The sequence below is a fragment of the Bos indicus x Bos taurus genome, chromosome 2 (genome assembly GCF_003369695.1).
Source record: "Bos indicus x Bos taurus breed Angus x Brahman F1 hybrid chromosome 2, Bos_hybrid_MaternalHap_v2.0, whole genome shotgun sequence".
Lineage (NCBI taxonomy): Eukaryota > Metazoa > Chordata > Mammalia > Artiodactyla > Bovidae > Bos > Bos indicus x Bos taurus.
Genome location: NC_040077.1, coordinates 34,447,671 through 34,461,463, shown reverse-complemented (window position 1 = coordinate 34,461,463; position 13,793 = coordinate 34,447,671). Strand labels below are relative to the sequence as shown.

General features: G+C 37.0%; 1 protein-coding gene across 11 annotated transcripts in view; it reads left to right on the top strand.

The window, feature by feature from the left end:
* SLC4A10 (solute carrier family 4 member 10) overlaps positions 1 to 13,793 on the top strand; it is a 343,332-nt gene that overhangs the window by 223,202 nt on the left and 106,337 nt on the right. For all 11 annotated transcript variants that reach the window (XM_027559338.1, XM_027559409.1, XM_027559355.1 and 8 more), the window contains 2 exons: positions 4,288 to 4,375; positions 7,756 to 7,902. In XM_027559338.1, the coding sequence (XP_027415139.1) occupies positions 4,288 to 4,375; positions 7,756 to 7,902 (235 nt within the window). The remainder of the gene's footprint in view (positions 1 to 4,287; positions 4,376 to 7,755; positions 7,903 to 13,793) is intronic.

Genomic DNA, 13,793 nt, shown 5'->3' with positions numbered 1-13,793 from the left:
TTAAGCCGTTTTTTTTTTTTGTGGGGAGGAAAAAAAAGGTATAAATATAATTTCCTCTGAGAGTTTTTTTTTTCTTGAAACTAAAGTATAATCCACAAAACTGTTGTTTCTTCTTTGTGGAGGAGTGCCAAAAGTGCTTTAAAAATTGTTCTTTCTTCCTTCTTCTCAAATTTCTATGTTTTCTTTTAGGCACACTCCTTATCTCTGAACACCCTGGTCTACATCATCCTGAAGTGAAGTGAAAGTCTCTCACTCATGCGCAACTCTTTGTGACCCCATGGACTGTACCGTCCATGGAATTCTCCAGGCCAGAATACTGGAGTGGGTAGCCTTTCCCTTCTCCAGGGGAGCCTCACAACGCAGGGATAGATCAAACCCAGGTTTCCTGCATTGCAGGCAGATTCTTTACCAGCTGAGCCACAAGGGAAGCCCAAGAATACAGGAGTGGGTAGCCTATCCCTTCTCCAGGGGATCTTCCCTACCCAGGAATTGAACTGGTGTTTCCTGCATTGCAGGAGGATTCTTTTTATCAACTGAGCTATCAGGGAATTGCTCAAAAGGTGTATAATCATTCTCTAGGCCAGAATACTGGAACTCCTTTTTTAGACTTTTGGTGAAAAGTGATAAAGTATTAGGCTTTTCTCAAAGATTGCATTAGACTATGGGCTAAACCGGAGAAGGCAATGGCACCCCACTCCAGTACTCTTGCCTGGAAAATCCCATGGATGGAGGAGCCTGGTAGGCTGCAGTCCATGAGGTCCCTAAGGCTCGGACCTGACTGAGCGACTTCACTTTCACTTTTCACTTTCCTGCATTGGAGAAGGAAATGGCAACCCACTCCAGTGTTCTTGCCTGGGGAATCCCAGGGATGGGGGAGCCTGGTGGGCTGCCATCTATGGGGTTGCAGAGTCGGACACGACTGAAGCGACTTAGCAGTAGTAGCAGCAGCATGAGCTAAACAGGGCCCCCAGGTGGCGCTAGTGGTAAAGACAGTGAGAGTGTTTGTCTCTCTGTCCTGTGAAATTCTTTGCGACCCCATGGACTGGAGCCCCCTAGGCTCCTCTGTCCATGGAATTCTCCAGGCAAGAATACTGGAGTGGGTAGCCATTCCCTTCTCCAAGGGATCTTCCCCACCCAGGGATGGAACCTGGGTCTCTTGCATTGCAGGCATTCTTTCCGGTCTGAGCCAATGGTAAAGAACCTGCCTGCCAATGCAGGAGACAAAGAGAGGCGGGTTCCATCCCTGAATCAGGAAGATTCTCTAGAGAAGGGAATGACTACCCACTCCAGTATTCTTGCCCAGAGAATCCCATAGACAGAGGAGCCTGGCAGGCTACAGTCCATAGGGTGGTAAAGAGTTGAACATGACTGAAGGAACTTAGCAGGCATGCATGCATGGGCTAAAGAGGATCTAGTATATGAGTGTGATCATACTCGAAAAGATCAAAGTTTTCAAGGCTCGGTTTATGCTTAAGTGCCATCATTAGGATACTACCTGCTGTGTCTTACATACTATATGTTTCAGTCTTAGTATAGTTCCCATACATAGAGTCTTAAGAATCATTGGTAGTTACCGTGGTTGAATCTGAATCAAAAGGACAAATTTAACTTGATTACCTGAACGTGTTTTTCATTTAGGTGCACATTAAAACTAACAACTTTGCCATAATATAAACTGAATTTTGTTATTTATTATTTATCTCATGTTATAGAGATAAGACTGTCCATGGGCAAATTCGTGAAGAAAAATGAATATTGGCCACAACACATTTACATTCCTAGCAATTCTTCTAGGGCACCTTGTTTTCCTCCCTTCTCCCTCCATCAAATGTGATTCCTGTGTGCAGACAGGCTCTTACTCTGATCCTGTTCCCACAGCAAAACTTATCTATGTATGGCCCTGTTTCCGTCATGACTGGTGCCCTTTGTATGATGCCATAATTGTCTCTTGGGCTTTCCTGGTGGCTCAGTCAGTATAGAATCCACCTGCAATGCAGGAGACCTGGATTCGATCCCTGGGTTGGGAAGATCCCCTGGAGGACGGCATGGCAATTCACCCCAGTATTCTTGCCTGGAGAATCCCCAAGGACAGAGGGGCCTGGTGGGCTGCAGTCCATGGGGTCACAAGGAGTCAGACATGACAGAGCAACAAAGCACAACACAGCATATAATTGTCTCAGATGCTGTTAATTGCCTCCTCTTCCAAACATTGAAGGTCTTAGTCAAGTTAAACTGATGATAACTTCAGGTGCTATGATAACTCAGTTGGTAGAATGTTTCTTCTATGAACCTTTCAGCCTTAACTCAAAACATAGCCAATTATATCACTCTGTGGTTTGATTGTGGATATGATATTCCAAAAATATAGAATAGTTTAGTCAGAAGAGGCCTTATTTCATTAGAGCTCAGCTGACTGGAAAGGAATTCAGTGTTTGAGAACCTCTGCCTGAACCTGTGTATGAACAGATCTGAGGCAGGAAACTGGCTACCAATTCAAGTTATAGAGAGAAGTGTGTCTGTTCATCTGGAGGGCTACCAAGACTTCTGATGCATACCAAGTTTTATTAAAAAGGAGAAGGATGAACTGAACACATTAAGGTGGTGTCTGACGTGTGATTAAGGCTACATTTTTCCATATACACCATGTAATCTATTCAGTTTCTGGGAATTGGGGATTCAGATTTAACATGTGAAATTTACTAACCATAGTGGTATTATTTTAGTAGATTAAAATTCCTCTGTGTCTTCCAAGCAGTGCATTCTTGTTCCACCAGCTAAGAAGGTGTCCGATGAACTCTGAGTAAATGATGGTTATTTATGACAATGATAGCTCTTGTATTTCAAAGGAAAGAAAAAAAAAACTCCCAGGAGTAGAGAAAAGCCATAATGGGGTTATATACCCTCACTTTGAAAACTGTCAAGGTTTAAGTGACCTCATTTCATACTGACATAGCAAAGTGTGTCTAGAGAACAGTGGAGGAGAAATTAGGGGCACGGTGGAGGCACTGTGTAAGGAGAGATTTTAAAGACTAGACTGTTTAGTTAGGAAAGGTGAAAAATGGAAGAAGATTAGTTAGACAAATAGAATAAAGAAAGCCATTCAAGGTTCCTAATTATCCTTTCTTAGGAGGACAAAAGGGCACACTGTGTGTATAACAGTAACGCATAGTAAAAAAGACCAGAAAATAATTTTAGGGTTTATAAATAGTCCTTGGAATAGAAATGTGAAAATAGTAAGATGTACACAGGTTAGGAAATTTCTTAAAAGGACTATAATTAGTAAAGCATCTGCCACCACACTAAATTATTCCTGTTTTAAGTGTATAGTGGACATTTATGTATAGTAGAATTGGATTCAGTTACAACTGACACAAAAAATTGTCAGATCCTCTAAGACTGTAATATATGCATCATGTAAAAACATGTACAATCTCTAAAGTTTATAACTGAATGAAAGGTAAAATTGTGATATCTATTTCAGTATACCTTATAAAGTCATTAGTCTTCATACTTAAAAGCAGAAACCATTTAACAAGTGAATGCTGTAGTTATATTATGAAATACAGGGCATCTTAAAATTCTCATCATTTCCTTGTAGAATTGACCTTTTCAGAGACAGGACGGTAATTGGTCCTCCAAAGTTAAAACACATGTTGATTTCTTCAAAATTTCCAGTTGTGATGATGAATTTGCTAGACTTTCAACATTAAATAGATGGAATATCACAGTGCAGCTGCTATTATTATTCCTCCAGCATTGGAATTAATGGATTTTTTTAATTCTAATTTTTGATTCCTGCCAATCATTTTTTCTATTTAATGTAAATTTTGCACACACTCACTTTTTTTTTTATCATATATTCTTTCTTTGCTTATGCTACTGTATTACCATTCCCCTCTTCTACCTAATTCTACAGTTTACATATATGATAGTGAGTTCTCTATCTTACAATTCAAAAAGATTTAATCAGATTCTATTTTTCTTAACTTTATCCTATAAGAATTATAGAATCCTTAAAATTCATACTAACTGCTTAAGCATTATAGGTCACTAAATGAAAGAAACAGCAAAATACCCCAGATTCCAGTTGCTCAAGGATCTTAAGCATGAGTCATTTTGAAACATAAAATATTTCAAAATATGTAATAATAACCTGGAAAAATATGGAAATCCTATATTTACATTGAAATCCTATCTTCAGTAATTCCTTTGAGATGAGTGATGCTGTACTACTAAAATTATTTTTTATTTCTACCTTGAAACATGTTTTTTTCTTCTTCATTACAGATTTTTGTTCATTCTTCTGGGACCCCTGGGAAAGGGTCAACAGTACCATGAGATTGGCAGATCAATTGCAACCCTAATGACAGATGAGGTATTTATTCAAGTTCATTGGGAACATTTCCCCCTACTAGGTACACCTAACTTTTGGAGTTCTGTATTCATGACAGTTTACTGTGAATCAGATTTCTCGGTATTGAATCCCCTTTAAATGCTTCTATTATAAAATTTCCCTTGGAAAAATTTGTTCAAAAGGGGTAATAAATTCACACACATGAACATTTTAAAACCCTATACTTTAAAGAAAATCTGTTGTTTAGTGAATTTAGAGTGTATTTATTAATATTCCCTTAAGTGAACTGAGTAGCATTTGTGTTGCCAAAGTAAGCACCATTGTTAATATCATTGAGGGTCTTGTTTGGGGCAAAATAGTTTTAAGCTCTCAAAAAATAAAAGAGGCAGTTTATCTGGATAGTATACATGACACCAAAAGCTGTAAGACATCTATCAACTCTCTTTGTAATTGCCTAAATGGAGATGTTTTTAACCTTGGAGCCTTTTAACCATTAGAGTAGCTGAAGATAGATTTCAAGGAGGCCTGTGATCTCTGACTCAACACACAATTTTTTCTGTGTACAAACACTGTATGTAGGTTTTTGAACTGGAAAAAACTTTCATCAGCTTCTCAAAGAACTATGTCTAAAAAAATGTAAGATCATAAAAATAAACATAAAATATCATATCATATAACTAGTTTCTTGAATTCTACTATGCCTTGCAAAAATCTATTTTTATTGTAAAAGAAGAGCAGATGCAAAAATCACAGAAGTGACATAAATTCAAAATTCAGTAGTAAATACCAAATGAGATTATACATTTCTGAAATCTCATCTAAATAATAATTTATTGAAATATTTCAAATATCTATGAATTAGTATTGTATATAACTTTTAATTAGTATTTAATAATTTATTGAAATATTTCAAATATATATGAATTAGTATTGTATATAACTTTTCCTAGGTTTATGAAATCTGAAAATTCGAACTTATGTTTGGAGTTCAGTATAAATTCTATCTGTTCAAATTATGTTTATTGATTTTATATGAGTTAGTTATTGATGTTTACACATAGGAAACCAAAAGTTAGAACAAAACCAATTTTTTCATCTGTTTTAGAAAGAACCAACTTAAAGAGAGTATTAGTTTCCTATATATACATGTATAGGACACGACTTAACAACTGCTGCTGCTGCTAAGTCGCTTCAGTCGTGTCTGACTCTGTGCGACCCCATAGACGGCAGCCCACCAGGTTCCTCCATCCCTGGGATTCTCCAGGCAAGAATACTGGAGTGGGTTGCCATTTCCTTCTCCAACGCATGCATGCATGCTAAGTCACTTCAGTCGTGTATTAGTTTCCTATATATACATGTATAGGACACAACTTAACAACTAAACAACAACAAATGAGCCCTTGAATGAAGGCTCAAACATGAATCCTTTAGACTTGAAAGTTAGCTTGGAGCAATTTCCAACTCTATGAGGAGCGAAATAGAGAAGAGGAAACTCAACCAGAAAGTTATTGCAAAAGATGAGAGCTGTTAATTATAATAGGATATGTTAATTACGAAGTACATTCATTGAATATTAAAAGAAAATCTAAATACTTTTAAAAGAGAATGAAAGGTTTTTATTGTTCAAAGCTCAGGTGGAGAAATTGTTCTGCCATCTAACTGCTTTGAAATACATTGAACAATTATATTCAAGAATAAAATTCAATGTTGATTCATACAATTTAAGAAAATGATGAAGTGAATTTCATTATTAATCTCTAAATTCCATGTGAGCAATTATCATTAATATTCATTTTTGTTCTTTGATTTTGTCAGGTGCTCAAATAATTATTTGTTGACTAAGCTGTTCTTTTCCTCTCTGTACTGGGGACTTCTTGTAGGTAGACTGTCTTTTCCTTTTGTATCTTCATATTTAGCATGGTGTCTGACCTTCAGTCAGGGTTCAATACATTTTTTTAATATGAATTAAATGACTGAATATTCTAGTCATCCTAGCAACACCTTATCTTGAATTAAGCTAGCCTCTTTTCTCCCTTCCTGTTGAGCATGACTGGAGATAAATCATATGATTTTGTTTATTGGCACTATTACCAATTTATTAATCCCTTCATAGTCTTGAAAATTATTAAGCACTCCAAAGAGCTTTTGTTTATATTGATAGTATGCTGATATTTATAAGAGAACTTAAAAATGAGAATTTTTAAAAATATATTTGTGAATTTATTTTAAAATAATAATAAAGTAATTGTATATTAACATAAATATCATAGTTTTATAAGAACAAAAGCAAAAAAAGAGAAACTTTTCTTCTTCTTGTTCTGGACTTTTGTGTCAACAGTTTTCTCTCTCTGTCACTTAGCTAAGTCAACACTGACTCCTTTGGTTCATTTAGCAAACAGGCCTAACATATAGTAGCTACTTAGAAAATACATATGAAATAAAAGGCCAGGATTTTCCCATCCTTAAAATTTCTTACTCCTTAACATAGCATGTCCCACTGAAGTGTTGGTTGAACCTGAATCTTAAGAGTTTTGAAAGAGTAATCTCTACTTGGTCCTGAACATAATAATTTCATTTATCTCAATGTATTACAGTGTAATTTTTGTCACTACCACTCTACTGAAATTGCTTTCTGTAAGGTCATCATTTACAAAATATACTATCTTATGTTCAGTATTCACGTCACTTAATCTCTTATTGGCATTTGACATTACTGAACATGTAGTTTTTTTCCCCTTGAAGAACAGCAGAAATTAGTTATGTGCTTGTTTTGACACTACACTAAATCTTGGAGATTTGCATTACTGTTTACTCTGAGGTCATAAATATAGCCTTCTACATTATGTCCAATTAACTTAATAGTTTAACACTCATATTTAAGTTTTTAATACCTAGAATTGCTTTTTAAGTGGGATATGGATAAAGATCCTGTTTTACTTTTATATAGGTAATAACCTGGCTTAGTACTGTTTATTGATTAGTCCATCATTTATTCAAGCATTGTTTTATGCCATGGTATAAATATTGTTATAAACTTTTATCTCTAATTTTAAAGCAGGGGCTTCTCTCAGAAAGTTTGATTTACATATATATAAACAATGTTTGTCAAACCTGAATCATTAATTCTAGTTTAATGAGCTTCCTTCTATTCTCCTTTTCCTTCTTTTTCTCTTTCCACCAGAAATTTCAACATTCATCTAGCATTCTAAGAAAAGATAAACATCTGTGCAATCATAGAATAAAAGAGGCTATAATATTTTACACTAAAACTTCTTTAGTTAAGAACTTCGTATTCAAATCATTATAATCACATGTATGCTAACTGGGAAATGAAAACACAAAATACATTAAGATTTTAGACGCATTTTTTAAATCTATGAATGGTTATTTTCTCTCTATAGGTGTTTCATGATGTTGCTTACAAAGCAAAAGATCGTAATGACTTGGTGTCAGGAATTGACGAATTTCTGGATCAGGTGACTGTCCTTCCTCCCGGAGAGTGGGACCCAAGCATTCGAATAGAGCCTCCCAAAAATGTTCCTTCCCAGGTATGTATATATACAAATACTCTTAGGACTACCATCATTTTTTTGCCTTTTAAATATATGTTCTAAGATAGTATAGCTGAAGATTCAAATGATTTAAATTGTAACTTCTGTGATGTGGTTATAATAAGAAATATTTATCTGGTCTCTGTCCCTATTTCTGGCACAGAGCTCTTAAAATGCTTGGAATTTTCTAAGTGAGGAAAGCAACAAAGATGTCTTTGTTATGTTAATGAGGTTACTTTAGAAACTCTCTTAAGAATGGGGGCTGATTGCCAGGTGGAGCCTGACCAAGAGATTAGAGTTTGGAACTTTCAGTTCCACCCTCCTGCCTCCAGCGAGGGGAGAGGGGAGAGGGGCAGGAGTTTGAGTTCAGTCACCAATGGCCAGTGCTTTAATCAATCATGCCCATGTAATGAAGCCTCCATAAACCCCCAAAGGGGCTGGGTTCAGAGAGTTTTCAGGTTGGTGAACACGTGGAGATTGGAAAGAATTGTATGCCTAGAGAGGGCATGGAATTTTCTCTCCCTTTCTCCATGCCTTGTCCTATGCATCTCTTCAATCTGGCTGTTCCTGAGTAATCCTTTCCTATTCCTGAGTATATCCTTTAGTAATAAAACTGGTGATCAAGTAAGTAAAATGTTTCTCTAGGGATTTCCCTGGTGGCTCAGACGGTAAAGTGTCTGCCTACAGTGCGGGAGACCTGGGTTCGATCCCTGGGTCAGGAAGATCCTCTGGAGAAGGAAATGGCAAGCCACTCCCGTACTCTTGCCTGGAAAATACCATAGATGGAGGAGCATAGTAGGCTACAGTCCATGGGGTCGCAAAGAGTCGGACACGACTGAGCGACTTCACTTCACTATGAGCCATTCTAGCAAATTAGTCCAACCTGAGAAGGGGTTCACAGGAGCTTCAGATATATCCCCAGTGGGTCCGGAGCACCAGCAATAATCTGAGCTTGTGACGGGCATCTGAAATGGGATGTGAGGGGTGGGTAGTCTTCCAAGGCTGAACTCTCGACCTATGGAATCTGATGCTACTTCCAGGTAGATGGTGTCAGAATTGAGTTAAATTTCCCGCCACATTTGATTTGGTGTATGTTAGTCACTCAGTTGTGTCCAACTCTTTGCAACCCCATGCACTGTAGCCCACGGGCTCCTCTGTCCATGGGATTTCCCAGACAAGAATACTAGAGCCGGTTGCCATTTCCTTTTCCAGGGGATCTTCCGGACCCAAAGATTGAACCTAAGTCTCCTGCATTGCTTGCAGATTCTTTACTGTCTGAGCAACCAGGGTACCAGAACCTACTTAACCTCTAAGAAGGCAGGGACGTGAAATTCCCTGACACAAAATCTTCCTTCTTTGTATTCAACACAAATTTGGTCTATCAATGATACTCTACTAAACAACAGTACCGCATGCCTGAAAAGATTTTAGACCCACCTTAAAGCATACTATCGGAGAAGGCAATGGCACCCCACTCCAGTACTCTTGCCTGGAGAATCCCATGGACGGTGGAGCCTGGTAGGCTACAGTCCAGGGGGTCTCGAAGAGTCAGACACGACTGAGCGACTTCTCTTTCACTTTTCACTTTCATGCACTGGAGAAGGAAATGGCAACCCACTCCAGTATTCTTGCCTGGAGAATCCCAGGGACGGGGGAGCCTGGTGGGCTGCCATCTATGGAGTCGCACAGAGTCGGACACGACTGATGTGACTTAGCAGTAAAGCATACTATACTGGAGGAAAATTTAAATTTTAATGAGGATGAAAAATATGCTTAAGAAAAGCCCATTACGGACCAGCCATACTCAGATACATAGCTTTGAAGTTGGTGTTAGGAAAATTCAAAAGCATGGTTGTCATTTTGTATGGAAAACTCCCTATTACTGTTGTTAACCACATTTATGATTTCAAGAATTTTCTTCATAATTCTTATGTTCGTTATTACCTTTGTGTGGGCATGTGGTATGAAAATTGTAAAAATCCTCCATATAAAAATCTGATGTGTATTTTACTTGCATACAATGCAGATAGAAATAAAGACTATTGATACTGTTTGAGGTCATTTTCTTATGCAGGCACGACTTTGTTGAGGGTGGTGGCCAAATGTTTTTTAAGCCCACTGGTATTGCCATCTCTATTCCTAGTGCATCTGCCTCCTACAGCTCTCCCTGTTGTCATCTACTCACTCTTGGCTTTGGCTCTGGTTCCTGTGGAGTCCAGCTACGTTTGTAGTTGACTCTGCTGCCTTAGTTGAAGTAACAGATGGCCTCATTGACCCAGCTGTAAGCATAGATGTTTTCCTGGTTAGCCAGAGATGGGTAAATGACTGAGTAAAAGACTTAACCATGAGTCTTTTAAAAAGTCATCTCAAACCCACTATTAATTGAAGGAAACTATACTGATGGCTCATTTCTACATTTCTATCCTGAAGTTATTTCGTAATTATTGAAGGTTATTTGCTCTCCTTTTCTCAGAGGAGATTCTATAGTCTGGGATTCTATAATCACAATCACACAATTTCATTTGATGTCCTACTAAAATTAGTAAATTGCTTAAAGAGTAATTTTAAGGATTTAGATTATCTTACTTTGTACTTGTATTAATAAAGACACTATAATGCTTCTTAAAGTAGTAAGAAAGAATCTCTTTAATTGATATTATTTGGAAAATTCAGTAAAAATATTAATATGCTGAATGTGAGTGTTTGAAAGACACTTGTTAATACCAATTTGTTTTTCAAACATTAAAACTAAAGTCAAGCATTTTTGGAAACACCTTGCCTTTGAGAAATGATGTTTCTGAGACAAGTGGAGACATGGGAGCTAAAATTAATTTTATGAGACTTTAAGACCAGGATTAATTATTGGATGTTGGAGTCTGGGTATTGAGAAGCAGTGGGCTCAGTATGCCAATGCAAGAGTGAAGTGAAGTGAAGTGAAAGTCTCTCAGTAATGTCTGACTCTTTGCGACCCCATGGACTGCATAGTCCATGGAATTCTCCAGGACAGAATACTGGAGTGGGTAGCCTTTCCTTTCTCCAGGGAATCTTCCCAACACAGGGATCAATCCCAGGTCTCCTGCATGGCAGGCAGATTCTCTACCAACTGAGCTATGAGGGAAGCTCCCAGTACAAGAGACTTGCGTTCAATCCCTGGGGTCAGGAAGGTTTCCTGGAGAAAGAAATGGTAACTTACTCTAGTATTTTTGTCTAGGAAATCTCATGGACAGAGGAACCTGGCGTGCTACAGTCCATGGGATTGCAAAAGAGTCAGACATGACTTAGAGACTAAACAGTGACAACAGTAGAAAGAACACTGAACTAAGAATCAAGGCACCTGGGTTCTGATATTATCTCTTTTTATTACCTTAAACAGATGCTGTAACCTCTCTGTACTGATGTTATATATCAGTGTGTCCAATAGAACTTTCTGCAATGATAGAAATGTTCTATATCTATGCTATCTATTAAGTCAAGCCACTATTGAGCACTAGAAATGTGCTTATGCAAGTGAGGAACTGATTTTTTAATTTTAATTAATTTAAATGTAAATAGCCAACTGTAGTTAGTGGCTATCATGTTAGACAACATAATTTTATATAATGAGTTTGAATTAGATATGTTCTGTGTTTCTTTACAACATTAGTATTTTTAAAATGTATGTTGGAATTGAATAATAGATACTATGAAAGTATGTTTTCTTTTATGAAGTGGAGCAAAATGAATCAAAATAAATTAAGTACTGAATTCATATTCATTCAAATATTTTCCTCTCTGGGATAATCTCCATGGTTTTTATTCTTCCAGAAGTGTGTAAATCACAGTATTTTTTAAAAAATATTTACTTTCAGTTAAGAGAATAATAACCAGCACCTCAAGGGATACCCCTGAAAATACTCATTAGAACTTTATGTCAGTCATTATAATCACTCCCCTAGGTATACCCTCAACTTCCTTGCTTTTCTCTCATGCCACTTATCTGCTTAGATTCCCCAAACCATGTGTATCTGCCTGCCAGCATCTGCACCTGCCTTCTCTGCCTGTTCCTATATTACTATTGATGAATTATCCAAAGTCAGTTTTCTACCAGTGCAGTAGATCCCATCTCTTTATACCTACTTACAGAGATTACCCCACCAATTCCCAATTCCCTGTTTATCCCCTATGTCGGCAGTTCTTTTGCTCCAAGCTACCATCATTTTTCTCCTGGATTACTGAAATAGCCCCCTAACCAGTCTCCTTGCTTCTACTCTCATTTCCTGGAATCTGTTCTTGACACAGCAGCCAGAGTGTTAGATCATGCTCTCTTTGCCTTAAAATCCTGCAAAAGCTCCTCATTTCTCTGAGAATAAAAGCCAAATATTTAAAATGATCTACTAACCCCCCACAGTCTGGCTTCCTTTCGCCTCTAAGTCATCTCCCATGCCTTTCTTTCTTGCTCACTCCTCTCCTTGGCCTCCTGCCTACTTATTCTTCAATCTCTGCCGCACACTCCTGCGTTAAGACTATCCCACTCACTAGCAGTTCTTTGCCTGGATGTTCCCCCAGTTATTTTATGGCTAATTCTCTTGACTCCCTCAAGTTTTTCTCAAATGACACTCTCAGCCTGCCTGACCACTCTCCTTATCATTGCCATTTCTTCCTCCCCACACCTCACAGATCCCTTAAGTATGCTCTAAATTTTTGCTCTTTCATCATTTTTATTTTTTTATTATTATAAATTCTGCATATGAAAAATAAGTTTAACATCATAACTGTCCCTAGAATCTGGCATGTACATAATGCTACATAAATATGGACTTCTTGGGGATCTTATTAAATCTAGCAAACCTCTCTCAATCCCCAAAAGGAAGAAACAGATCTGTTCAGTGTTTCCTTCCAGTAATTCATATTGAAGATACCAGAAGAAACTCAGAAACAAATTTTATTTATTTATTTTAATTTTTATTGAAATATAGTTGACTTACAGTGTGTTTGTTTTAGGTGTATAACAGTGATTCCGTTTTATACATATACATACAAATATACATATATATGTGTGTATATATATATATTGTTTTAAACATTATTTTCCATTATAGGTTGTTATAGATATTGAGTATAGGTCCCCGTGCTGTACAGTGGGCCCTTGTTAGTCAAGTCTGAACAACAAAAAAACTTTCCTGTATTTCCCTCAGAATATTCACCAGTACACAATTATTTTTTCTAAACCCTTTCTCCCTACTGTAAGAAGGCACTCCTTGAGGAAATAGGTACTTTAGAATGATGACTATCTTTCATGGTTTATCATTTGCCTAGTGTATAAGGCAAATAGCTTTTTCCCGTTGTAAAACAATGAATTAATTTATGCAGTAAGGAATAATTCCCCAGAAGAACAAATAATACCACTTGCCTTCTTAGACTTGTTAAGAAGTGTTTCCCCAGGTGATTATTGGGTATTGAGGGTATTAAGGGCCACTGTTAAAGCCCTTTACTAACATATGGTACTTATTTACCTGTAAAGGCAGTTCCTTCATCTGTTGACAGACATACTGTCTTTTATCTTTGAATTTAATTTCATTGTATCTATTTATATACCTGGGAAATTATAAAATATCAGTCAATGAACTTTCCTATATTTTTTGCATTTCAAAATATATTTTTTGTCATGTTTTAAATCTGTACCATTTTATCTAAGTATGCCATTGTAATAAGATCAGTTGATAATTCCCACTTGTTCAGTTTACACTAAGCATGAAGAACATGTTTATATGTTTACACAATTTTGGAATGGCAGTTAAGTAAAAAATTTAATTTCACCATTAATTTTTTTTTCCTTTTAAGCATTTTTGAACACATCTATATACTCTAAGATCACCAGTAGGAAGGATTTTCTGATTTTTTTAAACTCT